Below are 27,541 nucleotides of genomic sequence, written 5' to 3'. Positions count from 1 at the left end.
ATAATTGTAAAACATAAAATTAAATGTGCCTCAGGACCCTTAAGGCAATGAACGTACATTGAATACAGAGCTAGAGCTAAAACGGACAACAGTGTAATTAAATAGGAGTTTTTTGTTTAAAAATTAAAAGGAAAATAAATATAAGCCCAAACAGAAACTGGAGTAGCAACTTCCTGACTATATTACATTTTTGAGGTATCAGACAATAGACTCCAAGATTGAGGTGTTCCGGGCAGCACCTCGCTCCCTTGCGACGGAAAAAAAATGATTAGTTCTTCTCAAATGTATTTGACCGCATGAGAATCGTGCCCCTCGCTCGTGATTTACATGTATTCATTCTTTTGCTTGCCTGAATGTCTTCCCAGGGGTTCTCAAACTTTTATCATTACAGCACCCCTTTTTGGTAACCAAATTTCTACGGACGCCCATTGCAAATATTTGCAAAAACAAAGCAAAACAAAACAAAAAATATATATAAGCCAAGCATAAATGTCCTAATTTACAGATATAGTCAATTGAACAATTAATATTGATATTTTTCAGCTATACTGGAGTTTACAAAATAAAAATTGCACGCCTCCTCAGAACAAGCTGGGTCAATTTATCTTAAACAGGTTGCTGCCGAATATATAGTGACTAAATAATCAAGCTCTTTGATGATGGCGTGTATTATGTGGGTCTATATGAAAAATTTAAATTTATTGAATTGTTAAAAGATTTTAAATACAACTATAATATATTTTAATTAATAACCCGAATTATGTCACGGACCCCCTGCAGTCCGGCCATGGACAACCGGGGGTCCGCGGACCCCACTGTGAGAACCGCTGGTCTTACCAATAGAAACGAATATACCCATGGTTCAAGGCTCGAGTCGACCTTTTCCTTTCACTGTGTGAATCACTTTGGGTGACAGTGTGTGTGTGTGTGTGTGGGGGGGGGGGGGCATACACCTGACGCCGTAAATATCTGTGCACCTGCCGCCTTCATTTGTTCGTTACCTGTTGCGATGATTTCTTCTTTAAGCACAGTTTGTAGCCTATTTGTTTGTTTGTTTGGAACCATAATTCTTTTTCAGAAATGGGAGTAAACGCAAAATAAAAAGTCAGAAATGAATCTCCCAAACGATGTCCCACCCCCGGGTGCAGTTCCTAGATGTGGTCTATAAGGGTGGGTGCATGGGTGGGGATGAAAGGAAGGACAGTGACCTCCTTTCCACCTCCCCACTCTGCAAACCTCTCACAAAAGTGCCGCCTGTGTGCGCATGCGCGGTGGAGCGCGGCTCCCAAAAGTGACTCAGAGGGGCGGGAGTCAGGGGGTGTTTGATCGAGTTGGGGTCAGGAAGACAGATCGTGGGGGGAAAAAGGTGACCAATCTCCACTTTGGTGTGCAGTCACACGAGGTTCCAAGCTTGTTCCAAGATGAGGAGAGAATATCCACTGTCGTTCTGCATGTGGCTTGCATCTTTAGTGCTGCCAGTCATCTCCAGCTTTTCCTCTTACTCCTCGTCCTCCTTCCCGACGCACCAGAGAGCGGCACCCGGCGGGACTCGGACTCGGACGGGCTTCCTGGGAAGGACTCTGGTTCTGCTGGACGTCAACACCCGCAGTCCCACCCAAGTGCTGAACGAGAACTTTCTCTCCCTCCAGCTGGATCCATCCATTATCAGTGACGGTTGGCTGGTCTTCCTCAGGTACTACCTGTTGTTGAATTTATTTTTTCCATTACAGGTTCGAATGGTCTCTGTGTCGAGGAAAGTGAAAACAGCAAATTTTGCAAATTTTATTGCATTTGCATTGCCTTTCCAAAAAGACTTTTCCAGTATTTTGGAGAAAATCTTCCAGGATTAAACTATGAATCCCCCCTTCCCATTTTTACAGTTATGTCACTCTATGCAGAGCATTCGCAACTTAATATAATGTTTATTTTGAACTTGAAAAAGTCAACATCAGACAATCAAACACTTCTGCGTTTCCATAAAAGGAGTGTGATGTGTAGCGTTAAGAAATCCTCCTCCGTGTTCTACTTCACTGGTAGCTACTACTATAAAATGACTTATGTAAGAGATAACAAACTGACATAAAGTCTAATCGTATCAAAGAAGTTGGACAAGTATATATATAATGGCTACACCCATGTTTGCATGCGCTTTACACCGCCAATAAACCCTCGTATAAACAATGCGATCAGTAACAGTGTAGTCTTTATATCAAAAACATAAAAATTAAACAAGTATGAATACTATTAAGTGGTCGCATTTTTGGCAATAGACAATTCTACAATAACGGATCAATGGCTCTGGAAAAAAATGCTCTGATCTCTCTGATCTGACACATTTGATACGGGGAAAAGAAAAAAAGAAATATACAATTTACTATAGCATAATTATATATATATATATATATATATATATATATATATATATATATATATATATATATATATATATAGTTAATACAACCGACACAAATATTGCACGTTTTTATGCTTGCGTAAAAAAAAAAAAAATGTAGTAAAAATAAAAAAAGCAAAAAAATAATAATTACTTTAAAGATACAAATAAATTCTTATAATTACAGTCAGGGCAAATGAAATTATGATCTTAAAAAATATATGTGATTTACTTTGTTAATTTGCATCAGTCTGCGTTCAGTGTGTAAACTACGTCAAACGAACCGGAGCAAATTATAACTTTGCAAAACAAACGAACATAAACAAACAAAAAAATATTATTATTTTTTAAATATATACTTTTTTTTTTTAACCTGAACCCGGAAGGATTTCTAACTGACGTGTGTCCACAGCTCCAAGCGTCTTGTGACCTTAGCCAGAGGCCTGGCTCCAGCCTTCCTCCGCTTTGGCGGCAAGCGGACCGATTTTCTGCAGTTCAACAACCAGAAGAACCTCGCTAAATACAGAGGGCCCGGACCGGACTATTACCTGAAGAACTACGACGACGGTGAATAAATACATGAATAAATAAACTAACTGTAATTAATTCCTCCCGTCTAAGTCACTTTTTAGCGCATAATATTATGAAGTTTGGCTTATTTGATATGAGTAAGAAATGTGATATTGAAGGACTGTATAAAAACAGTTATTTTTTTAATCAATAGTTTACAGCGCCCTGCAAATATACTGCATACAAAAAAGTTTAAACCACGTACTTTAGTGAAGGGAATGGAGGCAACGTAAAAGTATCTTCATTTTTAATGGTTAATCATTGTGTGGGGGGAAAAAACGGCTTTTAACAGTTTACATGGCAAGACAACTAATTTGCCACCGAGGTACTTTGAAAAAGAATAAGAAATATTTAAAATGACTTACAATTTCACATAACGATATTGGGTTTTGCAAACAGGGTGACCAGGTTGGGACAGGGTTATAGCAAATGTGACACATATTTTGGAGTTTGGGGTGGTTGAATCCGGTCCTTTAAGTGTGGCTTTGGCATGTGCCCTCACATTCCAAAAACGCGCATGTTAGCGCATTGATTACAATTAATCGTGATAGGCTGGCAAAACAGTTCCGTCAGCTGGGTTCAGCAACCGCTCATACACGACACTTGTCAGGGTGAGTGGCATTGAAGCAGTCAGTGGGAAATCATTTCTGTTTTTAAAAAGTTTTCCGGTAGTAGTGAAAAATATGCACTTCATGGGCTCATGGGTTAAATGCTTTCCTATTTTGCTGACAGTTCCTCTGTGGTTTGTGTGTTTCTTGAATTGCATAATAATATTGCATAATGCTGCATCTTTTTTATTTTATTTACTTTTTTTTGGGGGGGGTGGGGGCAGATATAGTGCGCAGTGACATTGCAATGGACAAGCAGAATGGTTGCAAAGTGGCAAGCCATCCAGATATGATGCTGCAGCTCCAACGAGAGAAGGCAGCCAGCACGCATCTCGTCCTGCTCAAGGAGCAATTGTCCAACATCTACAGCAACGTAACAATAACAGGTAGGATATCCCACTCTCAAACAAATGTAAAGTATGCTGACTTTGAGACAAAAACATTCCTTAACACATTTTGGACCTCGATGTATACACACACACCAAGAGCTCCGATGCGTGCCAATGTAAATGGTCAGCTTTCAGAATGACAAATGCAAATTGAAGAGGAGGAATGTGGGGATGGATGCTGGGGTGTTTCAGCTCAGGCTGGTGTACACATACTGACATTTACGCTGGTTAGAGTTAACTCAAGTTGACCACAGAACGCTGAGACCCACCGTTCTGGGGTGGGCTGACTTTGTCTGTTTTTACGATCGACTGCAGTGGATTCTCGGAACAGCGCGAGATGATAAATTTGTCTACGGAAATGACTGCAGTCCACGGAATTATTCATGAACATGTGTGTTGTTGTTTTTGTAAGAGAAACTTTCCTTTTTTTGAAAAAAAAAAAAGGGTTTGGGGACTGAGCTTCATTTGTGCGTCATGAAATTCTTATGACTTAACACCCATTTTTTCATGTGTGTCACTTGAACAATGTAAAAGGCACACAATCTTCATTCACACACATTCACAGTGCACTGCTGATAACTATTTTGCAGTACTCTGAATAACCAACAATTCTCATTTCACAATCAATCAAAGTGTATTTTTAAGCACACATATCGTCTATGTTTTGTGTGTACATGCTCACTGCAAAATAAACCGTTCTACCACTCCCTGTATGTACTCTGACTAAAAGAAGTCCACTGTCACCTACTGTGGTGGATGTGCAATTACACTCTATTTTAGGACTTGAAAAAATGGCATGCTCCTTGGGGTCACACGCACAAGCTCTGTTATTGTCCAACTATTAGCGAGACTGCAAAATTTGCTAATTTTGCATTTTTCTTCCTGTCATGTGAGGAACAGAATTTGGACCAAGAAAAGTAGAAAATTCTATATAGACAAGAAAAGTAGTAGACTATCTGAAACTAGATGTTAAACTGGACACGAAAACTAGACTTGGAAACCAGACTTGAAAAGAAACAAAAAGATAGTTTGTCCTGACAACTTGACAATTTTCCGGTGGGGTGCTCCAGACTTCCTTCTCGCAGGCCGCTTCGTCCAAATCCTCCGAGAAGATCCCCAGGCGCTTGAAATCTGTCAGATCCTACAAGACATAATTAAGCAACCTTGAAAACTATAAAAACTGCATGGCAACCGATACGTCCAGGAACAAATCAGTCAATACCAGTCACAACAGGAAATAAATGACCGTATACAACAAATGTGATAAATACACTAGCATGGCAAAGGTGACGATAACAAATGACAAAAACCTTAACAAATGCCACCAATATCACAATATTCTGCATTCTTGAAAGCAGCCCAGATATAGGGTTGACAAAGCGGACCCTGCAATTTTTTGCCTGTGTAGGTAGTACACCTGAAACAAGTGGGGTGACATTGTATCAAATAATATTCATGTCATTATCTTTCACAATTTTTAACAGCAATCAGCAAGTTCTCCTGTGTTTTGTATAAAGCATTTGTTGTGGTTTTACACAGACCAGACAATTGTGCTGACATTATTACTCATCCAATAATCTTATTGTGGGACGCTGTGTGAACGTGAACATGATTGATTGGATTCTGTGTTAAGGACAAAGATGGATCAATTCCGACTCTGCTCTTATTGCTCGCAACTTTACACAAAGTGGTCATGATAGAGGGCAGACAAATGATTATACAGTACAGTGTACGTACGTGTGTGACGAAGAGAATGATCTCCACAAAAGAACATCTGCCCCAAGAGAAATAGACCAAAATGCTTGGAATGATGAATGCCAGTGGGCTGTGAACAATGCAAAACGGCAGAATCTACTGAATAGGAGGACAGGCGTTCAAAGTCAGTGTTGGTTGCTTCCGTCCTTAAAAGTGTGCAAAAGGACCAAGTGTGGAGAGTGAGCGTATTCCCAATGTGTTTTGCAAGCTAAACAATACTTGGAAAAGAAACGCTGAACTCCTGGGTTCAAATAACAGCTACTCGGTGAAGGGAAATCTATAAATCACTTGCAATTTTAATGTAAAAATAATTACATTCAAAGGCTCAATATGGATTGTGGAAGAAATGAATTGTGCTTGTCTCTTGACACAATCTTTGATCAATTACAGAAAACGAGGCGAAACCAAATTTCATGTCCAAAGTCATACTTTTGAGTCATAGTTTTCTACTCCAGTGATTTACATAGTCTGGTTTCAATTCTAACTCTTATGAGGACTGTTTTGTTCAAATGGACTAAAAATATATAGGACATATGAAGTGTTCTTCATATATGAATAATGACAACATAGTTCAGAAATACCTACACCGTGTGCTACAGGATTGTAATGTGTGTATATATATATATATATATATATATATATATATATATATACACACATATATATGTATACACACACACATATATATATATATATATATATATATATATATATATATATATATACAATTGTTTGCTCCGAGTTCAGATTATTACATGTAGCTTAACTCTGTGTAAACAGACTTTAGTGTTAAGACCTTGCATCTTTGTAGTGGAAAGAGTAATAAGGGTTGGGGGATTTAGGGAGGTGTTTAAAAAATGGCCTGGGAACAATCAGCCTAGATCCTCTGTGGGAGCGCGTGTGTGTGCGTGTGTGTGTGAGAGAGAGAGTGTGAGTTAGCAGGTGGTGTTTTAAAAGGTCCATTTTAACAGTCTTTCTCCATCTCATTTCCACTCACCACTGTTTGACTTTTGACCCAGGCTTGTTAGAGGCAGAGCTATCAATAATGGTATATCTACAGCTTACACACACACACACACACACACACACACACACACACACACACACACACACACACACACACACACACACACACACACACACACACCGGGCAAATCGGCTGAGCCAAGACAAGGTCAGGGTCAGCGTTATTTGGTACCTTTTTTTCTAGCCCCCATTTCACACCTCTTCCCTAATTACCACACATTTTGTTATTGTTGGGCTGTATATTGTTGTTTCATGTGGAAGTCCTCGTGCTTATTTTCACTCACCAGTGAACGAGTCAACTCGAAGTCTCCGTCAGTGTGTTGAAGGCTCAAAAGATAACCCTGAGGAATCCGGGGATTTTGTGTTCTTTTATTCTCGTCGTCCGTCATTATTTCACCTCAAGGAAATCTCCCATGACCACACAGACCTGTGAGCCAATATTTGGGAAGGGATGTTATATGTAATATATATTTTTGATAAAAATCTTGTTTGAATAATTATACTGCTGAGGCTTAGTCCTGCTTCTACAGACACAGCACACAGCTTGTTGAATCTATTTCAAACTCACTTTCGAATTTGAATTTGGCAACGTCCTTCTGCTTCAGCCGCACCTAAAAGTTCCCTGATGACAACGGGCTGCAGGTGTGCGGCCGGTGGCTCTGCCCCCTAATCTGCAGGCAGGACATTAGACCAGTTCTTATAGTACTGATATTCCTAACCAGGAAGTAAAAATCCTTGAGGCCGCATCTCTTACCGTGTGGCCGCCTCACCTCCTTCATGACATCGTCCAATTTCGGCCGTCCACAAAACACCATTATCATCTTGGCCACTCATCCTAACGAAGCTCGTGAGTCCCTCGAGCTTACCTCAGCCAAGTGAATGAAGGAGCCAAAAAAGGTGTTTTACTGATGTTAAAATGCAAAAAAACCTCAATACACACCTCTCATTAACACCTGTTCCTACTATCAAATCAGTCCTTGTGGGAACCCCGTATTCATATTGTCTGGTGGTGTGCTCAAAAGCACATTTTCACCACTTCGGCTTGAAGGGAAAATGTGCAAGATTTTCATTCATTTCAAGGAATAAATAAAAAGGAATAAATTAAATAATTGTAAAACTCAAAAACTTGCAAATAAATATGTTCTTAATGACCAACAGCATCTTTTAAATATAGTCCTCGGTCTAGTTATCATTATATTACATGGGGGGTGGCGCTTCTTCGGCGTGTCTGTTATAGCTACGGACAATATTAAATGCAGCACCTCCTGCTGTCCGTAATAAAAACCAGTTCTAAATCTTACACATTGTTCCTTTAAATGTTGTAATTACTAAATGAAACATTACTGTTTACTTGGGCGAGTCAGTGCAAAATCTTGTCTCCTCCTCAATTACGGAACTAAAACTAAACTAAAAGATGTGGCAAAGCTTGGCCTGTATTTACTCTTGCACATAGAGTACAAAGGCAATGTGGTGGAGATAAGAAATTCTTCAGTTGTCATAATAGGGAGAATGCATGATAAGCAAGAAATGCTTAGAAATGTTTCAGACAATGAAAATAACACCATGTGGGTGTTTAGGGTGAAAAATTTACATTTTAACATTGTTAAAACTCCAAAAGGTTGACTTTTCATGATAGAGAATATATAATTATATATATAAATAAATATACTGTATATAAATATACAGTATTTTTACTTTCAATCCCTCAAAAAGTTCAGTGAACATATATATATATATATATATATATATATATATATATATATATATATATATATATATATATATATATATATATATATATATATATATATATATATATATATATATATATATATACATACGCTCACCACCACCATCATTCTAACTGTAGCTCATTACGCTCATTACACATCCAATTGGTTTAAGCCTAAAACCAATACAAATTATCTGTACTGTATTGTAAACCTTTGAAGACAAGATACGTTTTTTTTTTGTGTGTGTATTTTAATCCCCTTTATAACTTAGCTTCACAGCATAGTGATGCATTGTGGTGTAGGCAAAAACAGTTAGTGCATTGAAAAATGTCAATGTTATTGTAATTCAAGATTACTTGGCAAGGTTGGAGACATCCATCTTTGAGAGCTGCTTATCTTCACAAGGGTCACAGGCTTGCTGGTGCTAGGTGGCTGGGGCATACATTCACCCACAAAGCTGTTGTTGAGAAGAAGACTTCCAGAGGAATAGTTAGTCCGAAGGGACTGAATTACAAGAGCAGTGAGGGCATGCTTTCAAGTTGACTGCTTTGATGTGTGTGTGCCTTGCTGGTTTCGAGATATGAGTTGGAATATCAATAAAAACATCATTGTCATCTCCACTGACTCCGCCTCGAACTCCGACCGCTTCAGTATGATCTCATTTGCTTGCCATAGGACGAGAGAGCACGAGTACGTGATTGCATGTGTGGGGGGGAAATAGTCAACATGAAGTGACAGAATCCACATATGACTATTAAGCGATACACTTTACCTGCGGTAGTTAGCTGTAGTGCCCAAATTATAGTGGTACTAAAGCCTACAAAAAAAAAAAAAAAAAAAAAAGAAAATGAGCTGCTGCAGCAGAGGAGGACTTACGTATGATACACAATGAGAGCTACATTTGCAGATACCCGTTAAAGTAGATGACGCAAAAAAAAAAAACAGACTTGGACAGACAAGTTTTAAATAACCATGATTTCCAAAACCGCAATTTATTGCCAATCTGGTTATTGTCCCATGGCTACCTGCAACGTTTAGTTCTTGGATCGAAGCCTTTTGTCAATTGCAAGTCCCACAATGCAAAGCAAGAACTTTGCATAATAAGAGTCAGGCTAAGCCACTCAATGAAGTCATTGAAAGGCTTGCAAATGTCCTAAGTTGTCCGCTAGCGCCCCTCCGTGGTTTTGGATTCCCAACACAAAAATTTCGACGGCACCCGGTTCGTGAGTTGCCGTTGAAAGGAATATAAAAAAATCAGGGGAAATGCACGATAAAACATCAGGTTTTCAATATGTCAAAAATTGACAATATTTTCAATTTTTAAAGGCAGTAAATGACCCCGACATGGGCTAAATTTGACATCTGCAGGATGTACCTCCCGACCACCCATTTGCAAGCATTTACAAGGGATGGCAGGATGGCATATTGAAGTCAACATGTTTAGAGAATCAATGCAATATTGTAGTAGCCCAGTGTTTTTTTGTTTTTTTTTGTATGGTTTTCCTTTGATGTCACACATCAAAAACATCTAAAAGCCCGAGTTGGGTCTAAATTTCGCCCAGGGGTTAAACAAGCAGACATTAATCTGAACATGAATATTTTTTGCTAAAATATTGTGTAGATATCATGTAGATAAGACTTTTATTTTAATGTGGACATCATGGCCACCTGTCTGACTTACATGAATACATTTTGGTGAGTGGTGTAATGAAAGAGCCCACCAGTATGACTTCACAAGACTACACACACAGCTAGATCATTGGAAGTGTCAGAAGTGAGTAGATTGTCCTTTTTATGAATTACACATTATTCTCAACCAACATTCCATTAAAATGCTGACAAAAACATTTACGGCCCCACTTACAGTATTGCCCCTTGGCAACCAGACTAATGGAACACTCTGTGAGGACTAAGGAGCACAGATTCAAGACTCGCTGTGGATAAAAATATGTAGACTGAGAAATGTTGCGAATAGTCATGAAAAGCATGAAAAGTGATAGAAATTGAAAATGCATTTTCTAGACACTTGGAAAGTAGACAACAACGCCATTTTCAATAATTTTTTGTAAGAGTGCATGGATTTTGTTTGGGATGCATGAGAAATAAATGAAATCAATACATGTCTGACTACAATTTGAATTGTCAGGGAAGTGCACTGTTGGCAATTCACCAGTTCTCAACATTCGAAAAAAAAATCTACAACACCTGTTTCTAAAATGGACATTCTCTGATAATGGATAGATTTCACGTCCTGTAGACCAAAGACGAGCAAAATTATCCGCAAGGCAGTCAGAAAATTTTGCACTCAATATGTGGCGCGTCCAATGAGTATTAAACTTTATTACTATGCTAGTTATAGGCTTTAAATGAAAGAGCAAATCTTCTTGGATGAGTCAATAGTTGGCTTTATATCCTTGCAGATGTTAATGAGCATGAAGCCTTTTTCCTTTTTCTCTCATTCCCAGTCTGATCTCACATCCATGGTATCATGTGACTTGAATGTTTACGCACTTTAATCAGTTGTTAGGTTTAAATAAACATTATGCAGAGGACATCAGACACCAAAACCAGAGGCTTGCTGTTTGAACTGACACAAAAGTGCAGCCGTCAATGAGAGAAGCCTGATTGCTATGAGCTGCTGGACTCAAGTGAAGAGGAACACGTCAAGAAGGAAAGTCAAGCTTTAATTAATGCATGGGGCTGAGCATCTGTATAACTTTCGTAGGGGAAACAAGACTTCATTAAAATCGTTGTTTTTGAGCTTTCCGTTTGCGTAATGTGTGGTATGTGAGAAATGTATTGGCACTCAAAACACTGCTTTTACCACATTTTAGATTTGATATAAAATCAGTCATGCTTATGAATAGTTTTTTTTTCATTTCAGGCTTTGCTTTCCCTTAGTTGAGTAAAAAGAAATAGTGTAATATTTCACAAACTTTGGCAATTGTGCAATATCTGAAATGGATCATCCAGTGACAAAATTGAAGTTAACAATAAAGAATGTTTTGAAAAAAGGAAAAACATTAATAAAAGAGGACAAATCAGGGGAATTCATTGAACATCTGTGAAAGGCTTGAACATACTGATTTCAGAATCAAATGGCAACTCTTCGGGCCATATGGACTGATCATTATTTTTGGATCATTTTTGTTTTTACAAAACACAAACCATGTTCCCTAATCTTAGTGGATATCCATGTTAAGTCGCCATTTTTGGTACACTTTTAAAGGGACAGTTTGTCAGATTAAAACCGTCTTTCATTAAATAGGAAAAATTATTAAGAATAAATTATTGTAAATTTTAAAAAAACTTGCAAATGAATGTGTTCTTAATGACAAACAGTATGCTTTAAATATTATCATAGGTCTAGTTATCATTAAATGTTATGACATGGGGGGTGGCACTTCTCTGGAGGCGGCCATGTTTGTTATAGCTACGGACAATGCTAAATGCAGCACCTGCAGCACCTCCTTCTATCCGTGGTAAAAAACTGTCTAAATCTTACACACTATCCCTTTAAGATTTGCATCTGCATCCTGAATAAATGTTACCTTAGTGTGGGCCAAAAAATCCATCCATCCATTAGCTATAGCCAGCAAGTCAAAACAGCATTTCTCGGGCCACATAAAATTATGTTGCGGGCTAGATATGGCCTCCGGGCCTTGAGCTTGACATCTGTGCTCTATGCCCACCATGTATGACCAGAATGCTCTTGTTGGGTTGTTTTCTGATGGGTTATTAATGGTGATGCCTTGACTTGATTTATTCCTACGAGTGTGGGTTTTTTTGGAAGTAACTGGAAGTCGACCAATCTTCTTGAGATTTTGTTCGATCATTGTTACACTGTATTAGATGTGATGTAAGTTTAGCATGTCAAAATGGTGATTAGTTCATGTTTTGTTTACCCTGTCCACATGGCCTGCGCAGGTCCAGATGTGATGGATTTTTCGTTTTTGGAAGAATACCTACAGTGTTTGAATCACAGAGGGAAACAATATGTAATTCCATGTGTTTGCAATATGCTCTCAGACAAGTGCCCGGCCACCTGCAAACAAATGCCATTTTAATGGTGTGATGCATGGGATGTTTGAAAGCCTTGTTTGGCCTGACGCTCGTACACCACATTTGTCTTCCAAAAACACATTTTGTGTCAGATTTCTTGTGCTTAAATGCAACAAGACAGTTTTCAGTGTAGGCTTAGACATTTTTTTCCTGACAAGAATTTGGTTACTTCATGTTTGTGTTTGTAGGTGTGTGTGTCCAGATGAAGTTCTTAGTGTATCATGACACCTTCATTAGAAGCGATTCACAGGCTTTCGTTTTTTTGTTTGTTTTTTTTTTTTTAATAATCTTAGCTTTCATCATTAATTTATGAATTTACCTAATGGTCTGATTTTAAGGATCTTCATGTCACGTTTTAGCAATCTATAGGTGAGGTATTAAATGTCCCTGTGTTTGGGCTGATCTCCCTTTTTTGATGTCTTTTTAACCTTATGAACATGTTGTTCTTGAGGAGTCAATCAACGCATTCACTGAGCACTGACTCATATGTGGGATCATTGACATGGTACATATGTGTAATAGGTAATTCAACTGAAAGTGAATTACTTTTTAATCATTATTATCATTATTATGATGAAAAAAAATCTGCTCAAAATGCAAAATTACTGGTTTAATTTCTTATTATATGCTCTCGAATTTATCCATGAGATGTATCTCTGTTACTTTTGCTTTTTTTTTTTTTTTTAAATTACATTTGGAATAAGGAATGTTGGTCCTGCCAAAACGAAGTCCATATATTTCAGTAAACTCCAGAAAATGCTGCTTGCACAAGAGTTTGGCTTGTTTCTTGTCAGGCCACTTGTGTATTCTCCTCTTTAATCGTCTTGTCTTCACTCGGAGCATATGGCTGGTTGGATTGTTAGAACTTCTCAGAGGCCATCTATCACTCCGTGGTGTCCTGCTGGGTAGGAGATTCACAGCCAGCTTTCCACTCCCAGGGAGAAAAAAAATAAAAAGAAGAGAAAGGAAAAAAATGAAACTGGAGAAAAGGCAAAGCAGTCGAGAAAGATTGTAGGCACCCTGGTTCAAGTCACCGACTGATTCAAAGAAAGTGAGCATAAACAATTTTGTTAAATGGGATAAGCCAATGGATCATCCACCCTCCGACATTCTTGTCCTTGAGCAAGGCACCTGCCTCCTGGCTCCAGTTGGTGCTGCTAACTGTGTGTGTTTGCTCTATTCCCTACTTTGATGGGTTGAATCCAGATATTTCTTTATGCTTGTGTGTACATGACAAACAAAGATGATTCTGCTCCTTGAATCACATAATTTAACCAATGATCTTGCAAAAGTGCAACACCCAGCATTCAATCTGATCAGTCAACCTAAAATCGTAATTAGGGAGAGAAATTTGAAAACACATGGTCTGTGATGAGGGTAACATTCCATGCATTTATCCATTAACTACCACTTTATCTGGGGTTGGGTAGTGGGGGCAGCAGCTTGAGCAAGGAAGTCCAAGACTTCTCTCTCCCCAGCCACTTTGTCCAGCCCCTCCGAGAGGATCCCCAGGCCAGCCAAGAGACATATTTTCTCCAGCGCGTCCTGGGTTGTCCCATGGGCCTCCTCCCAGTTGGACATGCCCGGAACACCTCCCGAGGTTATGCGTTCAGGAGGTGTCTTAACGAGATGCCTGAGCCACCTCAACTGGCACCTCTCAATGCGGAACAGTAGCGGCTCGACACTAAGTCCCTCTTGAATGACCGAGCTTCAACCCTTATCTCCAAGGGATCGCCTGGAAACAATGGGGAGGAGACATTTTGGCCACTTGTATCCGGGATCTGGTTCTTTCAGTCTTGACCCACAGTTTGTGACCATAGGTGGGGGCAGGAACGTAGATTGACCAGAAAACTGAAAGCTTCGCCTTTCGGCCGTGATGCACCGATCTGACTGCTAATTTCCCATTCCATCCTTTCCCCACTCGTGAACACCCTAAGATACTTGAACTCCTCCACTTTGGTCAGGATCTCATTCGTGACCCGGAGAGGATACTGCAACCCTTTTCCAACTGAGGATCATGGTCTCAGATTTGGAGGTGCTGATCTTCATCTCTGCCGATTGACACTCAGCTGCAAACCGCCCCAGTGAAAGTTGGAAGTCACAGCCTGAGGAAGCCAACAGCACCACCTCATCCGTAAACAGCAGAGATTCAATGCTGAGGCTCCCAACCCGCACCGTCGCAACGCGTCCGCTGCAGCTACAAATTCCATAAAAGTAATGAACAGAATTGGTGACAAAGGGCAGCCTTGGCGGCGTCCAACCCTCACCGGAAACTGATTTGACTTACTGCTGGCATTGTAGAACAAACTCTGACGTACAGGGACCAAACAGCCCATTTCACGGCGTCCGGCACTCCATACTCCCAAAGCATCCACCCACAGAGCTCTCAGAGGGACATGGTGTCTTCTCCAAGTCCACAAATCACATGTCGACTGATAGGGCAAACTCCCATGCACACTTGAGGACCATGCCGAGGGTCCATCATTCCACGGCCAGAATGAAAACCACACTGCCCCTCCTGAATCTGAAGTTCGACTTCCCGAAGGACCTTACCAAGGAGGCTGAAGAGTGTGATCCCCCGATAGTTGGAACATATCATCCACCAGCCCAGTCTGCCAGTCCAGAAGCCCTGTCCCCGATGTCCATGCAGTGTTGTAGAGGCGTGTCAACCAGGACAGCCCTTCAATATCCAGAGTCTTTAGGAACTCTGGGCGGATCTCATCTATCCCTGAGGCCTTGCCCCCAAGACGTTTTGAGACCACCTCGGTGACTTCAGCAGCAGAGATAGAAGAGCACAACTTTGAGCTTCCAGACTCTGTTTCCCCAGAGAAAGACATTCTGGTGGAATTGAGGAGTTCTTTGAAGTATTCTGCCCACCAGCTAACGATGTCCCAATTACAGATCAGCAGCGCCCCATTTCCACTGTACACAGTGTAAATTGTGCACTGCTTCCCCCTCCTGAGAGGCCAGATGGTGTACCAGATTTGCTTCCAAGCCATCCAGAAGTCGCTTTCCATGGCCTCACAAAACTCGTCCACACCTGAGTTTTTGCCTCAGCGACCACTGAAGTCGCACTCGGCTTGGCCAGCTGTTACATGTCAGCTGCCCACAGTGTTCCACGGGCTAAAAAGGCCAGATAAGACTCTTTCTTCAGATTGATGGCATCCCTTACGATTTGGGGATTTCCGCCATGACTGGCACCAACCACCTGAAAATCCCAGCAGACCTACACAATACATTTGGGTCTGCCAGGTCTGACCGACATCCTCCGCACCATCGAAGCCAACATATCAACAGGTGGTGACCAGTTGACAGTGCCGCCCCTCTCTTCACCTGAATGTCCAAAACATGCAGCTGCAAATCCGATGACAGGACCACAACAGTCAATCAACAAACAGTGGCCTAGGGTGTCCTGCTGCTAAGTGCACATACACTATAGACACCCCTATGTTTGCACATGGTGTTTGTTATTGACAATCAGTGACAAGCAGAGAAGTCCAATGAGAAAGCACTGCTTGGGTTCAGAGTGAGGGGGCGGTTACTCCCAATCACACCCCTCCAGATCTCTCTGTCATTGCCCACAAGAGCATTGAAGTCCCCCAGTAGAATGAAGGAGTCCTCGGAGGGAGTGTTCTCCAACACACCCTTCAAGGACTCCAAAAAGGGTGCGTAAGGGTGCATAAGCACAAATCACAGTCATGACCCGTCCCCCCACCCAAAGGCGGAGGGATGCTAACCTCTCGTCCAATGGGGGTAAACCTCATTGTACAGGCGCTGAGCTGGGGGGCAATAAGTATGCCCACACCTGCTCTGCAACTCTTGCCGCGGGCAACTCCAGAGTGGAAGAGAGTCCAACCCCTCTCAAGAGGACTGGTACCAGAGCCCAAACTGTGCGTAGAGGTGAGTCTGTGTACATCTAGTCGGAATTCTCCACCTCACACACAAGCACAGGCTCCTTTTTTGCTTGAGTAGTCACATTCCATGTCCCAGGACCTTGCCTTCTCAACCGAGGCTCAGAGCGCCAAAGTCCCCGCCTTTGGCCGTCTCACAACTCACACCGCACCGCCTCACAACTCACACCGCACATGGGAAGGGTAACCCACGTTACCGCTTCGGGCCGAGACCGGCCAACCTGATTTTTGCAGGCCCAACCACCAGGCGCTCACCAGTGAGCCCTACCTACAGGCCTGGCTCCAGAGGTGGGCCCCGGTGACCCACATCCGGGCAAGGGAAAATCAGATCCAATTCTGTTATTCTTCATTAAGCGTCTATGGGCTGTGATTAGTCTGGTCCCACATCCAGGACCTGTTTGCTATGTGTGACCCTACCAGGGGCATAAGGACGCAGACAACTAAGCTCCTAGGATGATTGAGAAACGCAAACCCCTCCTCCACAATAAGGTGACGGCGCACTGAGGGACCTCTGGGGCCTCAGAGCAAGCAGAACTATCTGATCTATCTGATCCAAAACCCCTTAGAGAGGAACCAAACTCCCTAATATTTATTTTTTTATTTTTTTATTTGAAAAAGCATTATTGGTTATGAGGGTAAACTTTGAATACAAAATTATATTTCTGTGGGAGTTGAATTTTACATTCAAAAAAAGAACAAATTCATAAAGGTGAACTAAATATTTGCTTTTCATGTTACCAAGATCAACAACAGATCATGTTATTGTTTTGTTGTTTCTTTGTTTTTGTTTTTTGTTTAGTTAGATTGTACTTAGGGGATTTATGAAAGTTACCAAATTGTTTAGTGTAACCTCTGCCAAATGCATCTTTGTTTGGTATTCAAGTTGTCCAAGATATTTTGTCATTTTAGGGAAGTGTCATGGTAAGGTTCATAAATGTGACAAGGTCCTCAAATATTGAACGGGTTCAGAAGTATCATCATCTGACAGATTGCGAGATGAAACGCCTTGGAATCATATATTCCAATGAGAGTGTAATAAAATTCGTCTCGGTCAGAGAACTGAGGAACAAAATAGAAAAGGCGGAATCAAAGTTTCAGTTTCAGCGGTAGATTCTGATGACACGCATTCCCAAAGGGAACGCTGCTTGCAGTGGCCCACGAAGTGAAAGATGCAAGCAAAACCTTTCACTGTGAGTAGCTCAAGTTGACACCTCTAAGTAAGAGCAGATGTTTGACTTTAATTTACTAGGCTCGGTCCACTTCCCTGGCAAAGTAGACAAACATTGGGTCTGGTGCAGCCAGAATGCTCCGCTTGCAAATGCTCGTCTGGATCTGCATTGATAGATGAGCCACGTTTTAAGTCCAAATAAAAGACTTACAGAAACTAGAAAACCAACTCAGCCAACTCCTATTGAAAGTGATGTCACACTCAGTTGTCATGTACTGTAAAAAGTTTTAACCCTCGTCTTCCAACTGATCAATATGAATCTGAATAATATATTACCATATTTTCCGCACTATAAGGCACACCGGATTATAAGGCGCACCCTCAATTAATGACAAATTTTAAAACTTTTTCCACATATAAGGTGCACCAGATTATAAGTCGCACCATCAATCAATGACGTATTTTAAAACTTTTTCAATCATAATATTTCAATACTCAAAGTAATAACAATAATATCTCCAATAATAACTCTAAACTCTCAATAGCATCTAAGCTCAATGTCAATATGACCAACTCTCAACTGTAAACACACAAAAGAAATAGGTAAAACGTACTTTATCAGTTCATTCTTCATCTACGAATCCCAATCTCAATATTGATCCATATATAAGGTGCACCTGATTATAAGACGCACCATGCGCGTTTAAAAAAAATTAAGGTTTTAATGTGCGCCTTATAGTGCGGAAAATACGGTACTTGTTATGTACATTACAGTTTGTTCGAGTGCCCTTTTATTTAAGCATAGCCCATTATGCATCTCTTGAATTTGAATGATTAGGAGGAAGGTGGCGACTGAGTCTTGGTTTTGGTCAGAATCACGAGCAATCAACTGGTCAGCCCCCAAAGGTGTGAAAATGACCTCTGAAAAGTATGTGGAGTTTGTTGATCATTGCACAAAAAGATCCATGCTTTCTCCAACATCCATTTGCCCTTAACAGTTGAAAATTACACTGACTGTCATGTGCATTAACTATTTTTGGGGAAAAAAAGTAGTCTTTGCGTAACGACTTCTGATGTGGTTTATACACAATCCAGGCAATTTGCATGCCTCCCCCTGTTTTGTTTTGTTTTGTTTTTTTTTTTTTTTTTTGGGGGGGGGGGGTGGCGGGGCAGACATTTTTGATTACAATGCTCCCACTGCCCATGCTCACATTCAAGTACATGATTAGCTGGCAGTAAAGTTTATAAAACCATGATGGTGATAATCATCTTTAAAGACATCTGGGTGTTGTTTTTAGAAGGTGATGCAACTGAGTTGGCATTTGGACACATTTCATCATATTGGCAATTGTTTTTTTTCTTTCACCGTTTTTCTGAATATCAAGCGGTTGGTTATTATGCAATAGTAAAACGCATGCTTTAAATGAATGATCAGAAAACACGTAAAACGGAAACTTAAGACTTGGTCTAAATGTTTTTAGTTATGCATTTGAAAGTCAGGAAACTCCTCAGAACCCCATGAAGAGCAGCACATGGCGCTTCAGATTTTTACTTGTTAAGGTGTATGGTTGGAACACGTCCCAATGTCTTTCTTCAAGAACATCTGGCCACAACATCGTTCAAAGTGTTTGGCGAAGTCCCAGTTTTGTCATTACGTATGTCTTGCCAGAAAACTGGGACATGGGAGCAAAGAGTTATGAGAGGCCCTGCTGAAGCAGGTGCCCCCCATGGTGTTCTTCCAACACCTGCCTGTTGTTTGATGTTACTATTTTTATGAACGAAATGAATGAGGGCCACTTCATATGTAATATTTCAAACTCGAAGAACACACTAACTACACTTTCTAGTTTCGATTTTGAGTTAAGTTTTGATTTTGATACAAGCATAAAGTACTGAATTAATACTGTGGCAAAAACTTTTAAATATTTGAAAATATGGTGTGAAATTGTATAGGTTGACACTTGACACCTCTGCGAATATGATGTGGTCAAAGATTTTGGCGTAACTATTACTAAACTTAATGGGGAAAGAATTCTCTAGTTCAATGTGTGAAAAAAGTTGGGCAAGAGCCCTGTTGCTAATGATTGTTTTAGAATAAGAATAATCTTACATGTCCTTGCTTTGCTGGCCTGTTTGGGATCTGGTCATCATCATCCTCGTCAGTCACACGGTCAGCCAAACCTACAATTTCTGAGCCTTGATTGTAGCAAATGTCAACTAAACAGGCTTTTTTCTTTCTATTGTTCTGCTATTTGAGCATGGTTCATTTTGATGCTTTTCTAAGGAAATTCAGGAAAATCTTCCTCCCTTGGATAGTTCTTTTTGATTGTTATGTCTGAGATTTTACTCAACTACTATAAATATTTGTGTCAAACGTCATAGAAAATAGTTGTAGAAAAATTAATCACAGTTAATGGAAATGTTTCATTGTTTATTTATTTATTTTAATCAATGATAATAAATTGCTTGATTAAGATTGCTATGCAAATATTACTGTTTATTTTAATTGTGGCCTTAATACTGATTTCTTCATTTGTCGCATTGCAGTTTCTGGCATAAATTATGCTGCCTACATACTCTTTTGAATTATTTAATTCTGTTAATAGACTGGTGCAGCATCATCAAATTATTTATTGTTGTTTTCTCTAAACTCGCCATACACTGATGTTAGTATTTACTCCTTTAACCCTTTGACCGCCAAAGTAGCAAAATTGCACCATGCTAGAGTTATACAGTATGTCTTTATCTCTACCCAATACCAAGCCGCAACCTTTTCAAATATGTATAAAAAAACTGAACTAGGTTAATCGGGATCAAAACCATAAAGAGCAGCAAGTGGTTCTCATTCCACTTGAGCACAAATCAGTGAAAGGCAGCCCATTCTATATTTCCCAAGTCCCTGTGTTTGATTTAAATGTCAAATGTATGTTAACATACCACACTGTCTAGGTCATACGTCCTGCATCGTCTCACGCTGGGCACACAGATGAAGAACAAGCTCAAGTAAAGTCACAGTAAATTTACAAATCAAGGCTATATTGCTCTGATACTCTTACTTAAAAACACACTCACACTAGACCGCTGTAAGATAAATGGAAAACATATGCCGACCTCATAATTTGTGTTCTTTTAATATATAGGGTAGTTTGACAAGATTGGCTTGACTAGAATGGAGTCTTGCCGTACGAAGGAAGAGTCCATGCTGTTGGAAATATGCTTGTGGACTCATATGGAACTACAGCATATTGGAAGCACATTTTTCCCTCCCTGCATTTCTTAACATACAGTGTCAAGTTAATATAATGTGATAGACTGCATCTAACAGCTTTTGATGCAACAGCTGTAGCAGTGTATTAGCGTGGCGTTGGCCATAGCAAATGAAGCATCAGATTGTATGGTTTTGATAGATTTCCTGGTTTTCTGTCAGGGCTTGGCTTTTTTTTGTTACAGCTGCTGCTGCTGATTTAGCTAATGTGGGGGTATTTGTCATGTCTGACCATTTCCAATAGGGACAATTTTTCCTGTTCCACTAATACATCATTTACCCCCTAACTTCACACATACGGTACGTCAGAGTGGTAAAAGCCTAAAAGTTCATTGACTGTCTGGTCTCACAAATTATGTTTCAAATCCAAGTCCGGCAAAAATCCCCCTTTGATTCAATGCCCTGGAGTCTTAAGCCCAGTTTCTCTGCCACACCTTCATATGCTCCTCAAAGGATTCTTCCATGATCCTCCACAGCTCCATGCCATGGCCATCTTGATGTTGTCCGTGTCTTCAAAAGGATGATGATTATGATCCGCTTGAGCTTGGGAAAGAGAAAAGAGGAGAGGAGCCAGCTTGGGTGAGTAGGGAGTTGCTGCAGCGCGTCGATGTATTTCTCGGCCTTGAACTGTCTGCTGCTCCGGTTATTGTGAGCAGGTGAATAAACGCAGAGGATGTGTACAAAATTTAAAGTATGTGGAAAAAGGATTATTGCTGAATTCCCAGCTATATACTCCAGGGCTAACGTATGGACATACACAATTTGTCATTTGGGTTTGCATTAAATCTGTCCATTTTTGTCATGACTCATACTTCCTGTAGCCAAGACAGATCAATTGAGATAGGGTACATGGTTTGAATGAATGACTGAATGATTTTATCCTTCCTATCTACCCCTGTCGTTTGAATGTGTAAATTGTCGGTCAGGAGGATAAATGTACAGTGACATAAAGTTATCGAAAGGAACACCCATGATTTTAAGAGACATGGTGGATATTCACCCTTCTCTCTGTTTGTACCCACGTTACTATTATATTGAGGACCAAGTTCAATTTGAAGCCTTATAAGTACATTGTTGTCCACTTCTTTGATAAATTATGATGGCAAAGACCGGTCCTAAGGTTGGCATTGAACCATTTGCGCATTACAATGGTTGTGTTTGTGCTTGTCTACTTTTGTTAGTGCAACAAGGCCAATCCTTTACCTCAGTGTTTGAGCGAATTTGCAGAGCAGTAGTAATGACTACTGCATCTGTATCCCCTGCTTCACGCGACTGGCTTTTCTATCAGATAGACAGCATGACATGATCCAGACCCTAGTCTCCGCTGCAAGCAAAAGGAACGCCACACACACACACACACACACACACACACACACACACACACACACACACACACACACACACACACACAAACACGCACACACACACACATACACACACATGCATTTATGCAGCTTTCTGGGTTTGTCCTGCATCTTCAAGTCTTCAGCAGTTGTTGGAGAACTTTGCCACCAAGGGGGAAGATCACATGGTCTCAGACAAGCCTTTATTGTGTGACAGGAATGTGCAATAATAGTTTGGCCACCGATTTCAAAGAAAGCTCATGATTAATGATGTTACTGAATGTAATTGAGTCTCATTTGTTACTCCCAGTGTAAGAAATGGCAGCTTTATGTTAGCTGGATTAAGTGCTTGGGTCTGTGTTTGTGGAACAATTCATCATCTGTATCACTCTTGCCTCAAGAAGTGATTCACTTCACCTTTACCATATATCACCCCGTCAAGTATTTGTCAACTTTATCAGCTCACAAACTCAAATAGCCAGCTGTACATATGGAGAATGGCCGTGCACATATGGACAAACTTACTCTTGTCTGACCAAGATCACATATTTGTAGCTTGAGGGATCTCGAGTGTGCATGGGAGCACTTTCATCTTGGCCCCAAGTGAGGGTGGAGTGCTCCAGCATTGTTTTCCCTTCGCAACAGAGCAAATGATGCCCTGCTCTTGGCAGGCAACAAATGAGAGCTCCACTTCACTGGCCAGTAACACTATCCCTTGTCTTGAGGCGAGAAGCTGTTGTTTGTGTGCTCAGCCCAAACAGAAACTAAAGCAAATGTTCAACAGCAGGCTAACCAAGGATTAACGGCCAATAAAAAAGGTAGCTTGTTCCCAGGGAATCAAGTTAGTCCTGTCCCATTTACTTACCAATGTGTGTCAACTCACTACTTTCTTCAAAACGTCAGGTGTGAATTTGGAACACTTGGACATACTTAGGTTGGTCTATTACCCACTTGCACATTGCGCGTAGTCCTCAGGCCCTCACAGCGCATACACAATGAATGGCTCATCAACGGCATGCTGTGCATTGCTACTTGCAGTGTGAAATGTTCTTAAGAAAGTGAATTTAGCCCTTTTATGTAAGAGGTGGCTCGGTGAAATGGCAACAACATTTTATATCTAATAATGGTATCTATTCTATATTTTTTAAATCAAAGGAATTGTGTGGCAGGTCAATCCCATCCTTTCTTCATTTCATTATTAAATTAAAGTTTTATAAAGAAAAACAATGGAATTAATGACTGATCAACAAAAATAAATCATACATAATAATAATATGAATATCCCGCAACCAAATATGCAAATACCATTTAAAATATCTGCTAGAATAACCAGTTTTCATAGAACTTTTGAAAATGGCCCTTAAGTAGGCAGGGATTAAAGGATTGGCAGATTTTCATCATTTGGAAAAAAGTGCAAAAAAAAAGTGACAGGTGAAATGATACTTGTGCAAAGTTATAGGGAGTGGTGTAGCCACTCGTAAAAATAAACCTGTCCTGAGAGCTTGAAAATACAGCGACTTTTCTTTTGTAGGTTTCAGAGGAAGTGTTAAGGCAAATTTCATGACCTTTCTTCACAATGCACACACAGGTGGGCGGGGGAGGGGGGTGACTTGGGTGGGGTCATTTAGTGATAGGACTTTTGGCTCTTTAAAGGTAACCTTTCATTCACAAAACACAAACCAAAAGCTCTTACATTTTTTTATTTTTATTTTTTATTTCACTCTTAAAATAAACTCTGGGATTAGTGATTTCACTCCTTCCAGTTAATAGGGACAGCTGACGTTTATTTGTTACAGTCAAACTCTAAAACAGGCAATTACAAAAAGAAAATACAAAATTGTCATAGAATATTTATGTGGATACTCAAAAGAAAAATACCATAGCGCTATCAAATGAAAGAGTGCAAGCAAATTACCAACAGTAAAAGACACCTCACTGACTGCGCACAAATCCCGCAGGGAATAGAGTCCAAATCCTGTCAAAAGAAAAATAGGCTGATAAACAAGGAGCAGATTTAGAATCAGCCAGCACTTGCTTTGCCCTCACCTCAGCACATAAACTTCACGTGAGTCTAAATAGGAAGTGCAATGAACAAAATAAAATACACCGTCCTTTATCCATTTTCTGTAGCCGCTTATCATCACAAGGGCCGTTGGCTTGCTGGATCCCAGCTGTCTTCAAGCAGCAGGTGGGGGACACCCTGAATTGGTTGCCACCCAATTGCAGAGCACACCGGGACAAACAACCATACACACACCCAATCACACCTATGGGCTATTCCGCCCTACCTCTCCTATTATGCTCAGATGATGCGCTCTGCAGAAGTCATGCTCTTTAGAAGTGAATGGAGGGCAAATGTGGGCCAACTTGGCAAGCAACTCATCTGCAGGGTGGTGCATTGGGAAACACGGAATGCAATGAAAATCAGTGACCTTTTGGTGAAATACGAAGTTTTTAAATCAAAATATGTGACTGATGTGAATGATGAAGATCTGGTGAGAAGATAATACAGTCATTGTTATTTAATAGTTTGTGTGTGTTCGCCTTTGCACAGACGTGCTTTCATAAGTTTAATATGTCCTTTTTTCCCCCCATTTCACACATTATACCAGCACCTTTTTCTAAATGATTGTGTAAGTGTGTGTGGGGGAGAGGGCGTGCGTGTGTATGTACGTTTGTGTGTATGTATGTGTTTCACTGTGTGCCTGCCCTACACCAGCTTCACTTTATACAAATATACAATATAACTTAATAGATTATAGATGGATACTAGACATTATATTCATTATATTAAGAGTGAAGTTTGATTGTCACAGCAGCTATGATCAATAAACGAGCTATTATGCAAATGATGTTTAATGATGGAAAAATAGAATTACAGCATCATGTTTTACTTTATTTGAGCTTTTCTACATCACTTAGTAGAACATTTTTGCACAGTTTGGCTATGAAAATGTCACTGTTAATTTTCCTCATGTACATAAAAAACAAATTGGAATTTGAAATCAGAGGCAATGAGATTGTGTTTGGCATTTGCCCTATTTCTGCCTTTGACATGCACACATAAACAATGAAAGTAAAAACTCAGGCTACAAGCTCAAAAGACACAACCAACCGCCTGAAAAGATACATGGCAGCCCAATGTGCTAGGCTTTTGTCAACATTCCACAATTTGGCAAGTTCAGCTGGTGTGTAACCCTCTGTCATAAGCAACATGTAATCAAAAACAGACTAGCCAAGAGTGGGTCATAAGTCAAGGTAATATTTATATTATTGTAATAACTCAAGCAGATCAGATGTCAAAACTAGAGTATGGAACTCCCCAGTATTGCACATGGAGCGACCTCATTTTGCAATGTCAGCGTACAAGACACAGTGTACGTACATAACCTGCAGTGGGTAAAAACACTTCTGTCATCATTACTGATTAGAAATTTGAATACTGAAAGAAATGTGTTTTTCCTGCAAACAAGTTTGCATACATGCAGACTTTTAACCCCAAATATAATTGTTGATTTCATTGCATTGGATGTCTAATTAGAATCAAAGTTACAACTGCTTTGTGGATTTCTCCCAGCCAGATCTTTAGACAAATTGTACAACTTTGCCGACTGTGCTGGTTTGCACCTGATCCTGGGCCTCAACGCATTGCACAGAAATGCTGATAACTCCTGGAACACCTCTTCCACGCTCACCCTCCTCAAGTACAGCGCTGGCAAGAAATACAACATCTCCTGGGAGTTAGGCAACGGTCAGTACATTGCTCAAGCAAAATGACTTACTCAGTAGCCTTCTTTTTCACACAAGACGTTTCAGAGTCAGGATGCCCGAGACGTCTGAGGCCTTGCGTTAAGGTCACAATGCCATTTTGGCAATCCATCAAAATATCTTTCCATGTGGAAGCGGTCTCCAGTGCAAAACAGATGTGAAAGACTATGCTAAATCGGCTAGTTGATCACAGGATCCCACACTGCGAGTCAAGGGTGGTCAAATTCAGTTCTGGATTTCATTTTTAGACGTTGAACTTGGCCACACCAACATGCTACTCGATTGTCTTTTATACAACATGTATTATCTTTTTATAAGCAGAACCTTCTACTGTTTGAATTAGCTGCCACTTGTGTAGCCTTGCGGTATTGAAACTAGGAAATAAATATTCTGATATAACCTGGTGAACAAAAGGCATAAGCATAACATTAAAATTTCTAACCTTCAAATTGTGACGCACTACCATTAAAAAGGACTAAAGGAAAGGAATACTCCAAAACTGTCAGTCATCAATGATTATTTTTTGCAAAGGCGTTTTACTCGTCACCGTTAATCATTTGGTTTCCCATTTGATTTTTGCAGTGCAGTGAGTAGTGACTTTAAATACAGTGGTACCTCTCCTTACGAACGCCTCTTATCATGAAAAAGTCGGCTTAGGAAGTATGCACATGAGACCTGAGACAACAGCACTCACGCCAACATGACTGTAATGTAATGTAAGCGTTATCCCAACCTGTGATGTCTACCATATTTGTTACAGTTTGTGATGCATTTTTATAATTTCTTAATATGCCGGCTTGCCCACAAACAAGACTATAGTGTTTTGCATTGATGTTTACTGTGGTCTTCCATTTTTCATCTTTACTCATTTTATCCACGCTTCCCACCAACAATTTTCACCGTAGAACTAACAAACATAAAATTGACATTAGCTAGGGCTAACATTGTACATATTCACACAAACCACATATGTAACATACCATTTTGGGCTGTCACGTCTGACGTTCGCGTTGTTAGCATGTTGGTTAGCCCTTTAGCAATGACATCATACAGGAAGCACTTTGCATGAATACAAACTATACTTAAGCAAACTTAAATGCTGTAAATAATCCTAAAAAAATGAATCTGATTGCTCCTGTGGACTTGGATCACTAGATCACTAGAAATGTAAAATAAAAACATACAAATTAAACGTCCTAGAAAGGTGTCTCTCACTGCACTCATCACCAACACACCAGCACCATCTCAAGGCAAACAATTGAACTGCATTCATGTTGTCAACTGCTACAATTAATATGATTAATGTAAAGGGTTCAGGAGTGTATTTTTTTTTAATTCTTTACATGAGATATATTATGGATATTATAATTCTAATATGTATATGTTACCATTTTTGATGCCTCTTTTATATTTTGATAATATGGATTTAGATAGTTTAGGGGCATTTTGGGGGGCTTGGAACGGATTAGGCTATTTACATGTAAAAAGCAGCTCTACTTATAGAAGATTCATGTTGCAAAATTACTTTTGAACTGAATCAATCGTGTAAGT

The 27,541-nt window shown here is 40.0% G+C and overlaps 1 protein-coding gene and 1 long non-coding RNA gene across 3 annotated transcripts in view; one reads left to right on the top strand and one right to left on the bottom strand.

The window, feature by feature from the left end:
* Positions 1–1,421: 1,421 nt before the first annotated feature.
* The window catches only part of hpse2 (heparanase 2), a 58,757-nt gene continuing 32,637 nt past the window's right edge, over positions 1,422–27,541 (top strand). The window contains exons 1-4 of the mRNA XM_088421904.1: positions 1,422–1,693; positions 2,805–2,959; positions 3,795–3,956; positions 25,800–25,973. Coding sequence (XP_088278030.1) covers positions 1,422–1,693; positions 2,805–2,959; positions 3,795–3,956; positions 25,800–25,973 — 763 coding nt within the window. The remainder of the gene's footprint in view (positions 1,694–2,804; positions 2,960–3,794; positions 3,957–25,799; positions 25,974–27,541) is intronic.
* On the bottom strand, positions 4,575–9,050 carry LOC148420453 (uncharacterized). Of its 2 annotated transcripts, XR_015866438.1 has the most exons (5): positions 8,830–9,050; positions 7,495–7,645; positions 7,309–7,411; positions 7,025–7,167; positions 4,575–5,100 (listed from the first exon to the last, which is right to left on the bottom strand). It is a non-coding gene; the product is annotated as an uncharacterized LOC148420453 (long non-coding RNA). The 2 variants fall into 2 exon arrangements; XR_015866437.1 differs by lacking the exon at positions 8,830–9,050 and having other exon boundaries at positions 7,495–8,395.

Source organism: Hippichthys cyanospilos, chromosome 8 (genome assembly GCF_059441005.1).
Source record: "Hippichthys cyanospilos isolate Australia breed blue-spotted pipefish chromosome 8, RoL_Hcya_1.0, whole genome shotgun sequence".
Taxonomy (NCBI): domain Eukaryota; kingdom Metazoa; phylum Chordata; class Actinopteri; order Syngnathiformes; family Syngnathidae; genus Hippichthys; species Hippichthys cyanospilos.
This window is presented reverse-complemented; position numbering and strand designations above follow the sequence as displayed.